Consider the following 17,545-nt stretch of genomic DNA (forward strand, 5'->3'; position numbering starts at 1 on the left):
TTACATCTTATTGAATATTTTACTCAAATTTCCTTGCCTTTTACTTTAAAACATTCAGTTTTAATATAAATGTACAAAAAAAAGACGGTTTCGGATGTATATTTTAAAATACAAATTCTTAAAATATGTTAAACGAAAAATGTTCACAGTAATAGCCTCCAAATGACTGTTGTCCTGTATAAATAAAATAAAATGCATACCTGGATCCAAAGCCTTGAATGTGATGCCGAACCTGAGGAAGGTACACGTGCGATTGTTGACAGGTGTCTGCCAATTAATGCTGTCCAAAGGTTTTAAAAATCTTATGTCCATCGTTGCACCAAACTACAACATATCTCTTTGAAATCAGAGAAGTGAAAGCCCTAGCAAATCAAGTTGATACTGTACATGTCCTCAGCATTCCTTGGACATGATGTAGTTACATTACAATTAGGGTACAGATTATTTTTTTAAAACCCACTTGAGCCATTTATGGCTGAACCTGATAAATAAATTGGACTTAAAAACCATGGTCTCCAGACGAGTTGTCAAATTGTTACAACACATCTATCCCTCTCAGTGCCAACACAAGAGCAGGTTCTGTAAAGTGGGAAATGACAAACTCTTGAGATGATATCTAAGCAAAAGTGTGTAATTTTTAGTGATAACACAGTCTAGACCATTTCACTCTTTAAAAGAGTGCCAGAACTTGGAGATTTATGAACCTCAGCACAATAGCAAATTATAAGCAGTATAGAAGTTTTCCATTCTGAGGAAAAAGATGTCTTTTTTTCAAGTTCTAGGGTCCTATAATACACATTTCATTTTGGGGTCAAAACCTAGTGAAAAAGGTGTACAATGTGCATACAATAGTACATGTACTGTAAATATAGCACTAACTTCCTTTCCAAAAATTCTTTACCTGACATTAGAGTGTGTACATTTTCCTTCCAGAGCCTGTCTCCCACTTCACAAGGGGTCACCTCCTTAGCCTGGGAGGTGGTCAGTCCAGGGAGCCATTTCATCCCTAACAGTTCAAACCCCTCCTTCAGCGGGACCACACTGGTCAGCTTCCCATAGGGAACCATACCCAAAAGTTTACCTGTAGAAGAGAAAGTACTGATCACATAACTCCACACATGGCACATAGATATGAGGCATTCTAAATTAATTTAATTATTCAATGATATTTATTTTTTTATCATATATTTTAATTTAAATCATTAATCTGCACAGGTTCTTGTAGACAGGACCATGCTTCCACAATGCAACACCCAATATCCTCTTAATTAAATGAAAAAAATCTTGTCATATTTTTGCTTAGTAAGTTCTTCTCTAATGCTCTGGAAAACAATGAATAACAAAATGGGCTGAGTAACATATCTGTTTCTGATACTGACCTACAAACATCCCTGAGTTTTTCTGGATTTCATGTCCCAGCAGCAAAAGTATCAAAATTTGTTCTAGTTCTGGGTTTGTATACAGCTTTGGCACAACAAAATTTGGATTTACTTGTATTTCATGGTCTATACACTGTAAAATAATGAATTTAATGATTACTGTAAATCACTTTTTATTCGCGAAAACTTTATTTTAATGTAATTATGCCAGACAGTATGCGCGCGAAAATTTCATTAAGATTACATAGAGCAATAACCATAAATTGTGAAAATTTTGTCTCGCTATTAAAGAGTCAATGACTATATTGCAAAAATTTAGTTATATACAGTATTATTATTGGGGGGGGGATAAAACTAAAATTTTTCATACAGCTTATGATTTACAATAAGTTTTTTTAAAGCAAATTAGAAGTGCTCCTACTAAAGTAATAAGACTTGCCTTAGAGAAATCCCCTCCAAGACTGGTCAGTAAGTTGTCAGAGTATCGAGCTGAATAAAACATGTGCTTTGACTCCAAATAGTGATCCACAGTTCTCTGCATATTTTCTGGAATAAAAACATTGACATAAAAATATAATAAATACTTCAAATCTACTTAAACACAGCTGAAACTGAGATGACTACGACATACATATAATTGTAGATAGAAAGGATCATTATATTGAATTCTTTTTATGTTGTAAATTTTGGAAACAAAGTCCTCAAATCCAATTTTAATTTTATTGATCAACAAATGCTGAGAATTTTTAGTTTACCCATAAGTCCTTTCAGAGTTAGCTGAATCATACAGGACTCAATCAGGCTAGCAGCATTGTGTACAGCATTCTCTTTCTCTAGCAGCAAAAGGAAGCATGGTGACATGGCCTCAGCATGCTTATTGGCCGCAGAGGGCACCTGCATGTCTGACACACCAGGACAAAATGTGCTCAGCAAAGAACTGTCAATACCTGTTTATAGAGAGTATAATATGTAAATGATGTTAAAAGAATAATACCAAACATGCTGGAAATTGTATAATCTGAACTTCAGAGAAGACATATTTCATCTTGACTTTTGTTATACTGTAAACCAACTATTATTTGCGTCATCTTTTTTTCACAATTCATCAGTTTGAAATCAATCCTAGAAGATTGATTTTCACGAATAAGAAAACATTTGCTACAAAACCAAAGCAAAATAAATGGTTCACGCGATTAATATTCGCGACTTAAAGAAGGGCGCAAAACTCGCGAAAATATTTCTCGCACACAATTAAAGTTTTACAGTACCGGTATTTACTATCTGGCCTTACCCAGACTGGCCACCTTTTTGGAGGTAAGCCTCTGCCTCTTGACCCCCCTGATCCTGAATCCCTTCCTCTGACAGGACGCCATGATGACCCCAATAAACTGAGGCCTGACCACAGGGGAGATGACCAGGATGATTTCACTCTTAGTAGTGGCCGTTAGACCCGCTGGTGGGCGGTGCTGAGTGTGGCTGTCACTCAAACTGTGGTGGGAGGAGCTCTTCTTTGATTGGCCAATAGATGGATGTGTTCTTTCCTCAGATAAATCAGAACTTGAGGAACCTTTCTTTGCCTTCTGACCTTTTGGACTTCCAGATCTAAAAAATCAGTAAACCATTGAATGCAAATACCTTTAATAAAAAGATAATAAAATTCAATTTGTATCAGGTAGATTCCTTTAAAGTAACAAAAAACATAATTTTTATGCATTGATTCTCAAAAAATTCAATCATACCAAATATGTTGAAAGAAAGAAGCTTGCAGTTGATCATTTAAAGGGGAAAAAAATGGCAATCTAGATTTATTTGAATACATAACAAACCTAAGATGATCTTTCCTTGTATAAGGTGTTCCCACATCAATAACACCACCTGGTGGTACCCTTCCTGCAAACCACCTTGTGAGCTCTGAGTGGATTCGTGCTGGATTTCTGGGGGTAAATAACAAACATTCATCTCTTGATGCACCCCCAAACAAAGCACACAGGGAGTTAGGATCAGTCTTACGGGCTAGTGCTGGGTCTGTAGGACCCACAGCATCCAGCCAGATAGCACGAGCAAAGGTACCCCGCAGTCCTAAGGCCAATACTGGCCCTACTTTGTTCAAGAACTCAATGTTTGACTGAACACGATCGGTCTGATTTGGCACACTTGGCTTATCCAGAAGTTCTTGCACTGGGAACAGAAGCCTGATCCCTGATAAATCCAGCCCTTCCTGCATAATCTTGTTGAAGATGCCTGACATAGCAGGAGGTTCCTGGAAAATCTTCTTGTAAACAAGAGACATTGTGACTTGAGTGTCATAATTCACATCACTGTCATTAAGTCCATGATCAAATGAAGATTCCTCGTTGTCCACTGTCTGCCAGAAGAAGCCCACAGGGGTGTTGAACACCTTTTGAGCAGCCTTGGGGTCGGGATTCATCTGTATAAATGTAGACAGAGGTTTGGTTGTGATTATAGGTAGAGGGGCCCTGTATACGTATGTGGAGGTGTCCTCTGGGTTTTGGGAGGGGCAGCTAATGTCTATAGGGACCACGGCCTGTAACCAGGGACACACTGTGTGGAGAGTATTGGTAGAGAGGAATTTGGTGAGGAACTGTTGGAATGGAGAATTATTCTTCACTTCATCCTTCAGCTACAAAAGACATCAAAACAAAAAATTATTAAAGTAATTTTTTCATCTTTTACTACAACCATGTTTTATTCCATTTTATGTCAAACATGCATGTGTACATGTACCTTCCAATTAAATACTCCACTACATGTACATTTAAAAATTATTGACTTGAATAGAACACATCTAAACAGAAACTATTTCTGGATATCTCTTGCCCTGGCAATATGAGTCAATAAGATACCTTGGTTTTGGATTTTTTCTGTTTATTGGGTATAATTTTAGAGTCACACTGTGGATGGGGTGTAACAGCAACCACAAGGCATAGATCTTCATCCATCCATAGCTGCTGCATCCCGAGCACATAGAAAGGGGGATAAAAGGGCACCTGTTCCAGCTCCTCTGGCTTCTTAATGAGGAAGTCATAGTTCTCAGGGACCATGGACAATAACCAGGTCAACAGCACAGTATAGGAGGCAGAGAGGCCCAGCCCTAAAGCAAGAGATTTATGCATTAAGGAAGGTTGCATGAAGTTAGCATTTTAGTGAGACCAGCAAATGAACCTTTGACATATAAAACATTTTAAAGTTGTTTCTTACTGACCTGTGTCAACACTCTTGGATTTTCCTCTGTGTAGAATAATTTCTCCATTACTAGACAGATGTACTGTCAGCAGTCGAACTTCTTTGTCAGAGGGTAGGAATGGGGGGAGTGAAGAAGGGGATGGCTCATAGGACACCTCCTACATTTTAAAAAGCATAATGTAAAATACTTATGACAACTTCTTCTATTAAAACTTATACTTTCGATCATTATCTTGTTGAAATTAAAACGATATACAAAATTCTAAACCACAACAAATTGCCAATTCCCAAAATTCAAAACCAGTCCTTCAACTACTCACAATGTCAAACAATACTGGGGTTGTCTCAGCACAGTCCTGTTTACCACTGACAGAAGCAGTTGGTTTCAGAACTTCAAGTCTCTTAGCTAACCGTAAACGACTTTGTCTTTCTGCTTCTCTCTCTTCCCTTTGTTTCCTACAGAGCAATGAAAAATATATTTGTCATTTAAATTACATTAAAATTGATGACTCTTAGATCAATTTTAATCAGTAAAGTTGATTTGGATATTTTAAAAATATTTATTGGACACTAAATCAAAATCCACATATTCCATCTGCCTTTACCTGGCTTCCTCAATCTCTCTCTGCTTCTCTCTCCTCTTCCCTGATCTTCCTCGCTTTCTCTATACCCTCTCTGATTACATACTGGTTTCCTCAATTTTCCTCTGCCTCTCTCTCTCCTCTTCTCTGATCTTCCTCTGCCTCTCTCTCTCCTCCTCTCTGATCATCCTCTCTTTCTCTACACCTTTTTAGATAACCTACCTGACTTCCTCAATCTTCCACTATCTCTCTCCTCTTCCCTGATCTTCCTTGCTTTCTCTATACCCTTTCTGATTACATACCTGGCTTCCTCAATCTTTCTCTACACCCCCCCCCCCTCTCCCCTCTCTCCTCTCTGATATTACTCCCTTTTTTTATTCACTTTCTGATAACCTACCTGGCTTCCTCAATCTTCCTCTGCCTCTCTCTCTCTTCCTCTCTGATCTTCCTTTCCTTCTCTATAGCAGCTTTCTGTTCTTCTGTCAGCTCATCCTCCGGCTCTTCTGGTTTAACTTTGGCAGCGAGTCGGTTGTCCAGTTCTGCTAGATTAATTACTCTGTTTGGATGCTTAATTGGTTCTGATCTGTAAATCATGATTAACAAGTCCCTTCTGAGAAAATAATCTCAATCAATGGCCCAAATCTGATTACACAATAGCAGTTTTATCAAGATAAATTTCTTTTACATAGACATAAATGAAGTTCAATTACCTTTCCAGTTTGGGTTTATTTGGTAGAATATCTGTACTGGCTCCTCTGGAGGTCAGAGTCTGTTTCATCCTCTTCCTCTGTTCAAACCAGGCCTGCATATCATCCTCTGACTCACTGTCACTGCTACTCTCACTGCTAAAATAGAAAATCCAAAATTAATATTTGATCAGAATCTAATGCTGACATCCTTTCAAGTGTGGTAAGGAAGAAGGAATGAATAAAAAAAATGCCAAGTATACAGGACCCATGTACCACCCTCTGCAACAGTCAGATGCTCTACCACAGACCTATGCAAGTCAATATCAGCATTTTATAGCCTGAACTTCTTTACAAGATGTATATAATGAAAATGTTCCAATTTTACCTAATCTTCAATAATTATTGTACATATTTAAAAATCTTGAATTATGGCAGTCATTAACAGGAAAATTCTAAATATTTGATTTTGGCATCCTACCTTTCTTGACTGATGTGAAGTACTTGCTGGACTCTCTCTATACTCTGTTGTTGCTCTTTGACCTTTTGGTCATGGTTTCTAAGGTCGATGAATACAGTCTCTCTTTCACGTTTAGGTTCTAAAGTGCAACATGTCCTCATATAAAGCATTGATACTCTTAATATCATCAAAGCCTTTGTTACAAGAATCTTTTTTTTAAGACTTACAATATACCTGTGATCTACCCCATCAACTCATTACCTGGATTTTTTTCTGCCTCCAGTTTGTTCTTTGGTGTGGGTGTTATAATCCTCAATGGACCATCATTGTTACTGGTGTTGGTACCACAGCTAGCAGAGGTGGTTTTCTTTACTAAAATTCAAATTGCACAGATGAAAATGATGAATTTTTCTTTTTTTTCCACATGTAAAATTGCAAGATTTATTCAAAGATATTTGATATGCTTGCAAATTCATTTCAATCACAAGCTTTTTGCTTATTCAAATCATTAAATGTATAAGATACTTGTGTAGCAGGATAATTTACCATGCTGCTCCTGTGGAGGTGGTTTCCTCCTGGTAAACAGAGGACTGCTGGACCCGTTATCTGTATCAATGACGTCAGCGTCCTTGTCCCGGGTCGCCCTGGCTCCAGTCATCGGGTCGATATCAGTTAGATCCTCCCCTGACTGTTTCATAGAGTACTCAGCTAATCTCTGGATCAGAGTCTGGGACCGAACATTCTCTTCTTCTAATTATAATTGTACACATGTCAATGGTTAACTTATGCTAAATATCTTATATCTTATTTATTTCAATAACACATTTTGTTTGAAACACATCATATTACAATAGAGTCAAAATACTCTGAAAACCAACTTATCTGGATGCATCTTCCAGACAGATCCAAAATCTGAAAACTTTATTAATCTGGAAAGCTTGCTTTATAGCTCAAGCTTATAGCAAAACTTAGGCTCAACTGTATATGAAGACAAATTTTCAATCAAGTTCTCCATTGTTGCACTTAATTTTAATCTTTAGATATACAAGATAGCTGGTGTATGTTGAGCTTATGGATCAATAAAATACCTTTGTGTTCATTAAGAAATCTGTTGGATCCTTCCCCAGCCCCTATCAGTGACTGGATCCTCTGCTGTCTTGCCCAGGCTTCTCTAACTACAGGAGGGACAGATGAATTCAGCTGGTGTGCCTCATCCAGAGTACACAAAATCAGATCTAAAACATAATGGATCAAAATGATAAAACCTTTTGATTTAAATTTAAGCAAACAAGTTTGTCTATTTCGAATGTTCATGAATTGTCTATTTCTTGAACAAATAAATGCCATTAAATAATGAATTCAAGAATATGTTTATTACTTTATGCATATTACTGCAGCAGTTTTTACCTATATTAAGATTATTTGAGAGGAGTTTGGGAGGAGAGGGAGGGACTATGTTGGATACCAATTCTTTTTCATTCCTTCTCATTTCCTCTGTGGTGACCATTCTGTTCATATGCTTATCCCCTGAGTTATACACCCCCACCCCAGACGATGAAGAGCCGACTTTGGCATCTGTTTCACTAGTTGACTCTTTTTCATGTTTTTCCAGTTCTTCGTCTACACTCTCAGTTTCCACTCTCTCCTCGGTAAGAAGCTCCTGCTCCATGGCACTAAATGCCCCAGCCAATGGAGCCAGGTCCTCCCCAGTCTGACATTCACTGGTAACCTGGGTGGAACTGTTACTGACAGGTTTTCTCTCTTTGAATTTGTCCTTCTCATCATGAGCCTCAATAACCGTCTTTGTCCAGTTTGTGGATTTTCCTCCCTGGTATTTTGGTCTTTGTTGCTGTCCACTAGCAGTGTCTGTGTCATTTTCACATGTCTCCAAAACCTCAGTTTCTACATCTAGTCTAATATTTGTGAGGGACAGAGATTCGACATTTGGTCGCAAAAGTTCAGAGAAGGAATCCCCAGTCTGACTTGTGTCAAGGTCTTTGTCATCATCAAACAATGAAGTGTTGAACAAAGATCTGTGGAATATTTCTTGATCCTCATTGTCAGAGCTTACCTATACATAAAAAGAAAAATTACAAAAATTGAATATGAATTTGATTTGTGAATATGACAAAAGACAAACAATAAGGAAATAAACTTCTGATCATTTTAATTGCCTCTCCAAGTCTTTACATTTGTTGAATAGGACTAAAATAATCATATTAATTTAAGTTAATATGTACGTAGATTAAAGACTTTATCTGAAATGAAACTTGTAAGATCAAAAGATTTTGATTTTTTTTTAAATGGCATTTTAGTGCAGGTATATATATTTATTTCCAAATGTAAATCTATCTGGCCTGCCATTATAATTCATCCTGTACAACAGAACAATTGACTTTGAAAAATGTCTGATAGTGAGTAAATAAATTCAACACTCTGAATACCTTGACATACTAGTAATATTGTAAAAGTACATCATTTATGATTATAAACATGATAAACCCATATTAATAATTTAAACAGAGCAATATTAAAATAGGTTCACTCAAAACATTCCGTCAAAAAGAGGGGATTCTTACATCTGACAGGTCAAAGTCAATGGATGGAAGATTTTTCTCCACTTCAGCAAATATGGAATCTAACTTTGGTTTTAAGTGAGACTGTTCTGGAACAGGAAAATCTGGAAGGTTGCTGACTCCACCTGCTGCTGACAAAAACAGCTCACTATCACTGTTGTCATCACTCGAGTCCATTTTCATATCCTCAAAAAAAATATTCAATAAACTTTTTAAAAATTCTGAATATTACACATTGACATCTCCACAACCATTTGACAACACTCAAACATGCATATTATATATATATAACGCTTCAGATCAGGTAATGCAAAAAAAAGCTATTTACTGCACAATATTTTTTGCGCACTTTTGGGGAGAATCTCTTCACTTTCCAGCATTGGTCAATCAACTATCTTTTACCCCCTAGACACATTCTATGGCCAATGTGTATATTTCATCCACCTCCCAACCATTTATATTTGTCTCTACAGGCAATAAACTTGCCTGAGGTGAATTTTCAGCAATCTAACAAATAAAATTTAATCAAGCGAGTTTATCACTTGTAGAGACGATCATAAAGGGCATGGAGATATATAAAATATACAGATTATTTAAATAATGTGCCTAGAATAAAAAAGTGAAAGGTAGTTAATTGACCGATGCTGGAAAGTGTATGAAATCTCCCCAAAAGTGAGCAAAAAATATTGTGCTGTAAATTGCACCTTTTTTGCATTACGGGATCTGTAGCGTTATGGTCAAAGACAAATATGTAAAACCATAATATTACAGATCTGCAGCTATATTCAAAGACAAATATATATAAAAAAAAAATAACACTACAGATCTGCAGCTAATACTCCTTTTGACTTTGAGGAACAGAACAAAGCATCTGTAGAAATTACGCCTAGGACCTAATTTAAGGTATTTTTTCTACTTCTCAGAAATTCATTTTTCTCCCTTTTAAAATATGTGAAAGAAAAGTGTATGTGCATTTATTTTTTGTACATGGTTATTTAGGCTAATTTTCACGATATGTTCCTACACGAATGAACCTGTTGACCTGCATTTGCAGCATTGGTGTGAAGCCAAAATTCTCCTATAGGCCTTATGTGTCCTTTAATGTCAACAAAACAAAATATGAATATTTTTAAGCCAGCTATAGGACACACATTTTTTTGTAAAATGACAGGTATCAATATGACAAAGCGGTACCATGGTAATTATGTAAACTGTCCTAGAGAGTGACTTTTCTATACAATAAGAAATAAATGTGCTTCTACAAACACTTGAAAGAGTTTATCAAGCGAATTTAGAAATATTATCCTACCAAACTCAGTGAAATAAAGTCTTCACAAACACATATTCCATATCAAAACATTGCGACCGATTCAGCATTGGTGGAATTTCGAATCATCGTGTCTGCGAGCAAATCCCCGGATGATCAACAATCTTTCAGAAGATCAAATCCGATCGTATTTATTTTAGAAATTTATTTTATATATATCTCAGTCTTAGCAAACTTTGACAATAATCCGGTTACCATAAAAAGATAATTGATATAATATGTTGTACTTTTTATTTCAAATTCAGAATAATCACCATACTTTTTATAATAAATTAATTAATTCATCGGGATCGGTATACACTATTTATAACTTTGGAAGGAGCAAAGAGAAAAAAGTATATTGATTTATTTTCTCATTCTCTGACCTTTTCTGCCATCCCGAATATTATCTGTAAGTAGTTTATAACTTTATTAAAATCTTAAGTAATAGAACGACTTAGTAATATCTCATGGTTATCGACGGTTGCATGTAGAAAAATCTATGTAAAATAAACAGCTGATCAAATCCAAAAATAGACTGGACTAACAAACAAGGATTAAGTTTATCACACATATTCACCAAAAACTGACATTAACAATACTTAGACTAAGTTAGAAAATGACTCTTTGCACATTTTAAAATGTTCTGCAGTACATATATATATTTTTAATGCTTTAAAGAAGAAAATATAGTGGTTGAATGTAGTTTTTCAACATTTCACAAAATTATTGACATGAACAGTTAAATAGGATAGATTTCTAGAATAGCTAGGATAATTTAAATTTCCATCTTTGATAAAATATATATATATAATAGTAGTATCGTACTGGTGCATACATTCCGTATATTGCCACCAAGAAAACTTTCTGTAACAATTAAGATTTTTTTTTTATCATATAACTACAGTATTTCCCTTGCAAACTGTACTACAGTGCATAGTAATTCTAAGTATATATGTTTTAGAAGTGCAGTTGGATGGATTTTTCAACATGATAGACCATGGCCCAGGAGGCAGATAACCAGTATGAGGCGTCAGATGAGTCCTCTGAGAACGAACTTCTGGACCGAAGTCTCTCTGTGTGGAAGGGATGGAACTGGAATGTCAAAGATGTGTTTGACCCAATACCATTAGACCTTCACACGGCATCCAGTATCGGGCAGTATGATGTTGTTAGGTCATACATTTCCAGGTGATTATTTGAATCTATAGATTTTCATTTACTTTTACATTTCATTGATGATGAAAGAAAATTTTATATCTCTGAAGAAAGAGGAGTCTAAATTAGTGTGTGAAGTATTCTCTTTTTCTCAGTTTGTATAGCAAAGAAATGTACAGGTAATTATATATTGTAAAAAAAAAAATAAAAATATTTAGTCATTTTCTTAATTTTTTGCAGGAAAGTTGACTTGAACAAGAAAAATGTTGGAGGATGGACACCCCTTATGTATGCCTGTTATATTGGCCATGACAACATTGTAAATCTATTGTTAGATGCTGGTGTAAGCGTGAATGTCAAGAACCATAAAGGGCAGACCCCACTGATGCTGGCATCCAGCTGTGGAAATGAGAGTGTGGGCTATTTTCTAGTGCAGGTTTGTGATATTATGTTCTATCAATAACATATTCTGATCTCCATTATATTGAAAGAAGACAGAAAAGGATATGATGTTAAACCATCAATGCGTAAATTTAAAAAAAGAATTTATAAACCATTACTTATTGGAACAAAATGAAAATTAATTTTCAGTCTGTACAATCTTAAAATTAAGCCATGCCATAGATTTGGAATGCCATTTCTGTTATTTATGTATGTGAAAAATTGCTTTTTACTGTCAAAATATTACTTTAATGTAGCAAGGTGCTGAGCTAGAAGCTCGAGATCATAAAGGCTGGAATGCTTTGTTTCATGCAACCTATGCTGGACACCAGAACATGGTGAAATTTCTCCTGGAGCAGGGAGCCAATATCAATGCTGTGTGAGTTAACTAGCCTAATTACAAAAATAAAAGTAGAATGTCATTCTCATCTAATATCTCAGATATTTCATATACATAATTGTATTTATTCAGGGAACCAAGTCATGGATTAACTCCCTTTATGGAGGCAGCAGCTGAGGGACATGAAATTATTGTTCAACTTCTTCTGCATCACGTAAGTATAACTGTAATAGGTTTTATTCGTAATAAATTGGTGCCAAAAAAGTGTCTCTGTATGACATAAAAGAAAAATTATTATTATTGAGTAGTTTGTCTGAAAAAAGTGTCATTGATACTCAGTCTATCACATATGAGAAATATAGATTTTAATTTAAAAAAAAAACATTTAATCAGATAAAGAATGTGCCTTGTCTGAATTTCATATTTTTTTAATGAAAAGATTCAAACTTATTGTGTTATTGTGTTTTCATCACTATTTTAGGGAGTAAATGTGTTTACAAAGGCCCACAATGGGGACACAGCTAGATCACTGGCCCTCATACACAGCAATATGAAGATTGTCAGTCTCATTGATAACCATGTCATGCCTAATACATGTCTGAGATCAGAAGCAGGTAAGCTATAAACAATACACAGGTTCAGAAGCCGACAAGCCACACAGTACATATAAGGCTGATCCAAGTAGGGAAATTGCTGATTATGAATGTAATACATGGTATTCTCTTTGATCAGAATTTAAATATACCTGCACTCCTTTTGATGTATAACCATGACAAATTCCTTATTGTTCATTAATGCAGCAGCATGTGCTACATAAGTCATTTGATTTGAAATCATTGCAATACTTGATTGTACTTCTGACTCTGCATACATTTAACATGAAAATGAGTGATAATGTTTTAAAAATGACACAGATTGCCTTGTCTTGGATAGGATGTTTTATGTGATATAGATAGTCAACGAGTTTATTTCTTTAAAGGTTTAGATGCTGGGGAACTAAGTTCATCTGACGAAGCTTATTCCAAACCCAAGCAAGGTCACAGGGGTCAAAAGGGTAAAGGTCGTGGACTAAGTATACGAGATGGACCTGATGCGATAGCTAGACTTATCAACAGATCTCCAACTAATGAGAACTATAAAAAGCAAACAAGTAAGTTTAAAAGGATTTTATCAAATGTTTCCACTATATTTTGGTAATATTTTGTATCTGCATTATGTCATCCTCATTTAGTAAAGCAAAGAGCAAAAAATAACATAGCAATATGAATTTTGTTAACTCCTATACATACTGATTTTTTTTTTTTAATCTTTACGGGCAAAATGTTTTTCAGCCTGCATTGTACCAACAGTTGGATCTGTAGGATTTATTCACATTGATATGCTATTCATGTATTTTTCATTTTTCAAAAAATTGCCCTTGTTTACCATAAGTTTCAAAACATATCCTAGTAAAATGAAAGTGTATATTAAAAAGAATATATATCATCCTCAATATTGTCAAGACATCAGTAGTAGCAATCGTAACATAGATTCTATAAGTTTTTCCCCTTATGCCAACAGGTTTTTCCGTAGTGTTAAAATATAGACTAAATTTTACTTCTTGCAATTTTCCAGAAGGCCCAAAAGTCCCAAAGGGGTATGTGACTTTTCCCAAGGGGGATGTGGGAGAAGATGGGAAATCCAAGCTTAGTTACAGAGATGTGACCTCCCCAATCAATTTACAGGACTATAATGCTCTGGACAGTTCTGGAGGAAGAAACACAGGTAGTAAATTATTAAAAAAAAAATTTCTATATATTGGATAGGACTCTCAAAACAACGAATATAAATGCCCACGAAACTGTTTTTGATGACAAATCAACGAAAGTTTATCCCCACGAAAATTTGTGCTTCTACAGTATTCTAATTTCTTAATTTTTTGTTGTATGACGTTTGCACATCAAAAAACAAAAAACTTTTATTTTACGTAGACTCCAATGATAATGAGCCAGGGGAGGATGGGAATGCCTTCTCTAAAACTGGTGCCCTGACCATCAAGAGTAGTTCTGGTTCCAGTGGGGGCCTAATGGCTGCCTTTGGTCTCAGTCACAGCAGTAACGAGAGTGATGGGTATCAACCCCAGGACAGTGTCAGTTCCTCACCAGATGGCAGCACTGGAGGCCGAGACTTGTCCGAGAATGAGGGAGCTCTGTCCCCCGCCTCTAGTTACAATAAAGCCATGGCACAGCTCAGCATAAAGAACCAGTCAGGAGTATCCTCAGAATCAGAGTTAGAGAATATCACAACAAATGAAAAAAACAGTAAAAGCAATACAAAGCAGCAGGTCTCCCCGAATAACCCACAGCCCAAATCTAGTGCAATGAGCCCAACTTCACAGCTCAAAGACCGAGAGAAACAGTCCAATAAAAGTCGATCCAACTCGCCCAGCGTGAAGTTCAATACTCAGGATGTGATCATGCAACAGTCTGTTCCTGTCCATACCCCTCCCCCACAGCACCAGATAGATCAGCACCGCCCCCCACCAAAGCAGCCCTCCCTCCCAGTCACACAAGTCCTATCCTACCCAACCACGCAAATCCCCCAGCATTTCCAGGGTGCCAAGCCTAAAGTGCCAATGCCCAGCTTTAACAATCTTGCCGCAAACTTTATGTCTCAGCTTGGTTGTCATATATTCCCATCTCCTCCTGTGATTCCTGATCCACAGTTCTTTGTTCCTAAAAAGGTATTAAGTATTTGTATTAAGCTCAAATTGCTCTTGAATATTAAACATTCACAGGATAATTTTTATTCTCATTACAACCATTAAAGATTGATTGAAGGTCTAGATTGGGCCAACAATATACATTTAAATGCTTTGAGAAATCTTAGCATTGTTTTTCCAAGGAAGAAAACATTGTGTGTATGTCTGTCTGTTTCTGTTTTTAGCCAGATCTGGAGGAGCACCCTAGAGATCTACCCTCCCTGCTACATCAGCTGGGTTTGTCTAAATACCTGAAAGTATTTGAGGAACAAGATGTTGATCTACAGGTGTTCCTTTCTTTGACAGATAATGATCTTAAAGAAATCGGAATAAAGTAAGTTTGAACTACTGTAAACCAACTTTTATTTGTGTGTGAGAAATTTTTGCGAGGTTCGCGTGAGCTCCGTCCTCGCAAATATTTCTCGCCGCATACCGGTCCTTACAGTCTCTATCAGTATATGCCTGTTAACAATAGATCCAGAACAGGCTCGATCTCGAAAAATATTCCAGTGGAGAATCTTCCTGGAAGAATATTTGTTTTTATTTGGTTATCTTTGTAGATACAATAGAAATTATATAAATGTTTTAAAATTTAGAGGAAAATGAAATAATTGGGAGGGGGCATCTGACAAGTACATATATTCTAATACGATCAGTAACAATTTCTGAAAAAATGTTTGTTTTATTGTCTCCTATCTCTTGATGGATATTTATGGGAAGAAAAAATGTTACAGATTATTTGGTCCCAGAAAGAAAATGACCAATGCTATAGCTCGCTGGCAGAGCAAGGCACCCATGCCAACCAATGACAAACTGGAGCAGGCTTATGCTGATCGACTCGAAGGGGAGATGCAGGAAATGGCTCTTCAGCTTATAAAGGTACAAAAAACGTGTTTAACAACAAGCAAGATCATTTTTAAAATCTTATGAACGCTTTTCACACTACTGAATAATTGTGTATTTATTTATTTTATGACTTTCTTTTAGTATGAAAGTACATGTAAATCAGTTTTTTTTGTAATTTGTTATTCTATTAGGCAACAGAGCAGGTGGATTCCATGAGAGCTGAAGTCAAACAAGAACAACAACTCCGTCTTGTGACAGAAAGCTGTTTGAATGATGAACGTGCTATACGTCACCATATGACTGGGGTCATGAGAGAAATGAGGATGAAATGTGATGAAATGAAAGAATCCCTACGCAACCTTACGTATGTTCTGTTACTGAGTGTTGATAGATTTATTGATTACTTTGCAGACATAATTCTTTTTTTTTAAATTGGATATTACAAGAAGTACATAAAAGCGGGAAAATTTTTTTTACAAGTACAAGTTTTTAGTGTTTTACATTTTTATTTGTTTTAGGTACAATAATTAAAGTTTTGAATATCTTGTTAAAATAACACAAGCTTTAACAAGGTCCTTTTCCTGTTTAACGTGTGTGTTGTACTCAGAGCCACTTCCATGCAGTGTGTTATGGTCCTTCATCTTATGTTCCTTTAATGTGTGACCTTTTTGTTTTAATGACAGATTATTAAAGTCTGTTTCCTGTTTCTATTTCAGTCATAATCATTCAGAAATTCGTTTGAAGCTGCAGAATTCTGGAGATTCCAATGCATTAAAAGACATGTCTGATAACAATCGCAGTATAACATTGACCAATGACAGGCTGTGTAACTTAGAGGGCGTGATGAAGAAGACGGAACAGCAGATTAAGGATCTCCAGAAATATCTGTCTGTCGTCATGATAAACATCAACAGAATCGTCAGAAGAACTCACAATGAAAACGGATTCTCCTGAGTGTATTACAATGAATGAAATTGTTGTTTATTGTTAGTGATAAAAAAAAGTATTTTGAGCATATTCATGACATATTTTTCTGATGTAGAATCTCAATTGTATGTGCTGTAAATTACAGAATTAAGCATTTATAAAAGCTGTATTGCATATCATATTTTTAAAATATGTGTCAATGTTTTCTTTGCCTGAACAACGTTATACCTTTTAGGCTTTACTGCCTCTTAATTTATGTGAAAAGGGAAATAACTCAAATTTTATTCTCATTAATTAACTCTGTGATGACCAAAGTAAAATTTGGATTAAACTTATAATTATGTAATATACGATTTATATACAAACCTGTATGTCTGTTGTGTTCTGATATGTGTCTTTTACATTCTTTGTAGAATTTCAAAAAGAATGGTTTTTATTTTAATTTTTACAAATAATAAAAATTAGCTGAAACCTACATCAAGGCATTAGACTTTGTTTCTAAAAAAAGTATTCATTTTTTAAGATTAGATATTGATTCTAAAAGGTAAAAATATCAATTAATCAGTTTTTCTTTGATTACTCCTTTATAATCTTTTGATTTACTGTTACATATCTGCATTTTTGCAAAACTGTGTGATGAAAAATGACGACAATCACTTTATACAGTGAGCTATGAGTTTTGGAAGGTTTTGTATTGAGCATATTTAGTTATGATACTTTTAAACTGCCAAAAATGTATTGAGCTTTACATAAACTCAAGATCTGAACTTGTACTTTTGAATAAGTATATATATTTTAAAATAGTGTAATGTCTCTATAGTAAATGTACATGTGATAAGTACATTTATGATATATACAATGTGTATCCAAAGATTTCATAAATTTTCTTTGTACAGCAAGA

At 35.5% G+C, this 17,545-nt stretch overlaps 2 protein-coding genes across 2 annotated transcripts in view; one reads left to right on the top strand and one right to left on the bottom strand.

The window, feature by feature from the left end:
• The window catches only part of LOC134232500 (dynein axonemal assembly factor 8-like), a 31,229-nt gene extending 20,917 nt beyond the window's left edge, over positions 1-10,312 (bottom strand). The window contains exons 1-21 of the mRNA XM_062714479.1: positions 10,196-10,312; positions 8,890-9,072; positions 7,718-8,381; positions 7,399-7,545; positions 6,857-7,060; positions 6,572-6,682; positions 6,332-6,449; positions 5,875-6,006; positions 5,562-5,747; positions 4,904-5,039; positions 4,603-4,741; positions 4,244-4,491; positions 3,206-4,020; positions 2,671-2,981; positions 2,135-2,326; positions 1,819-1,925; positions 1,380-1,512; positions 902-1,081; positions 540-579; positions 383-402; positions 201-267 (exon numbers count right to left, since the gene is read on the bottom strand). Of these exons, the coding sequence (XP_062570463.1) occupies positions 201-267; positions 383-402; positions 540-579; positions 902-1,081; positions 1,380-1,512; positions 1,819-1,925; positions 2,135-2,326; positions 2,671-2,981; positions 3,206-4,020; positions 4,244-4,491; positions 4,603-4,741; positions 4,904-5,039; positions 5,562-5,747; positions 5,875-6,006; positions 6,332-6,449; positions 6,572-6,682; positions 6,857-7,060; positions 7,399-7,545; positions 7,718-8,381; positions 8,890-9,069 (4,130 nt within the window). The 5' untranslated portion in view covers positions 9,070-9,072; positions 10,196-10,312. The remainder of the gene's footprint in view (positions 1-200; positions 268-382; positions 403-539; positions 580-901; positions 1,082-1,379; positions 1,513-1,818; positions 1,926-2,134; positions 2,327-2,670; positions 2,982-3,205; positions 4,021-4,243; positions 4,492-4,602; positions 4,742-4,903; positions 5,040-5,561; positions 5,748-5,874; positions 6,007-6,331; positions 6,450-6,571; positions 6,683-6,856; positions 7,061-7,398; positions 7,546-7,717; positions 8,382-8,889; positions 9,073-10,195) is intronic.
• A 207-nt stretch (positions 10,313-10,519) lies between these two features.
• On the top strand, positions 10,520-16,813 carry LOC134232488 (ankyrin repeat and SAM domain-containing protein 3-like). The gene is made up of 13 exons (XM_062714450.1): positions 10,520-10,604; positions 11,157-11,383; positions 11,591-11,786; positions 12,049-12,170; positions 12,264-12,345; positions 12,613-12,745; positions 13,111-13,281; positions 13,746-13,895; positions 14,102-14,853; positions 15,057-15,205; positions 15,606-15,750; positions 15,909-16,081; positions 16,434-16,813. Exons 2-13 carry the CDS (start codon positions 11,193-11,195, stop codon positions 16,669-16,671), a joined length of 2,502 nt encoding a protein of 833 aa, XP_062570434.1. The 5' UTR covers positions 10,520-10,604; positions 11,157-11,192; the 3' UTR covers positions 16,672-16,813.
• Positions 16,814-17,545: the final 732 nt, after the last annotated feature.

This window comes from Saccostrea cucullata, unplaced genomic scaffold (genome assembly GCF_032062105.1).
Source record: "Saccostrea cucullata isolate Sc308-1 unplaced genomic scaffold, CSIRO_AGI_Scuc_v1 ctg207, whole genome shotgun sequence".
Taxonomy (NCBI): Eukaryota; Metazoa; Mollusca; class Bivalvia; order Ostreida; family Ostreidae; genus Saccostrea; species Saccostrea cuccullata.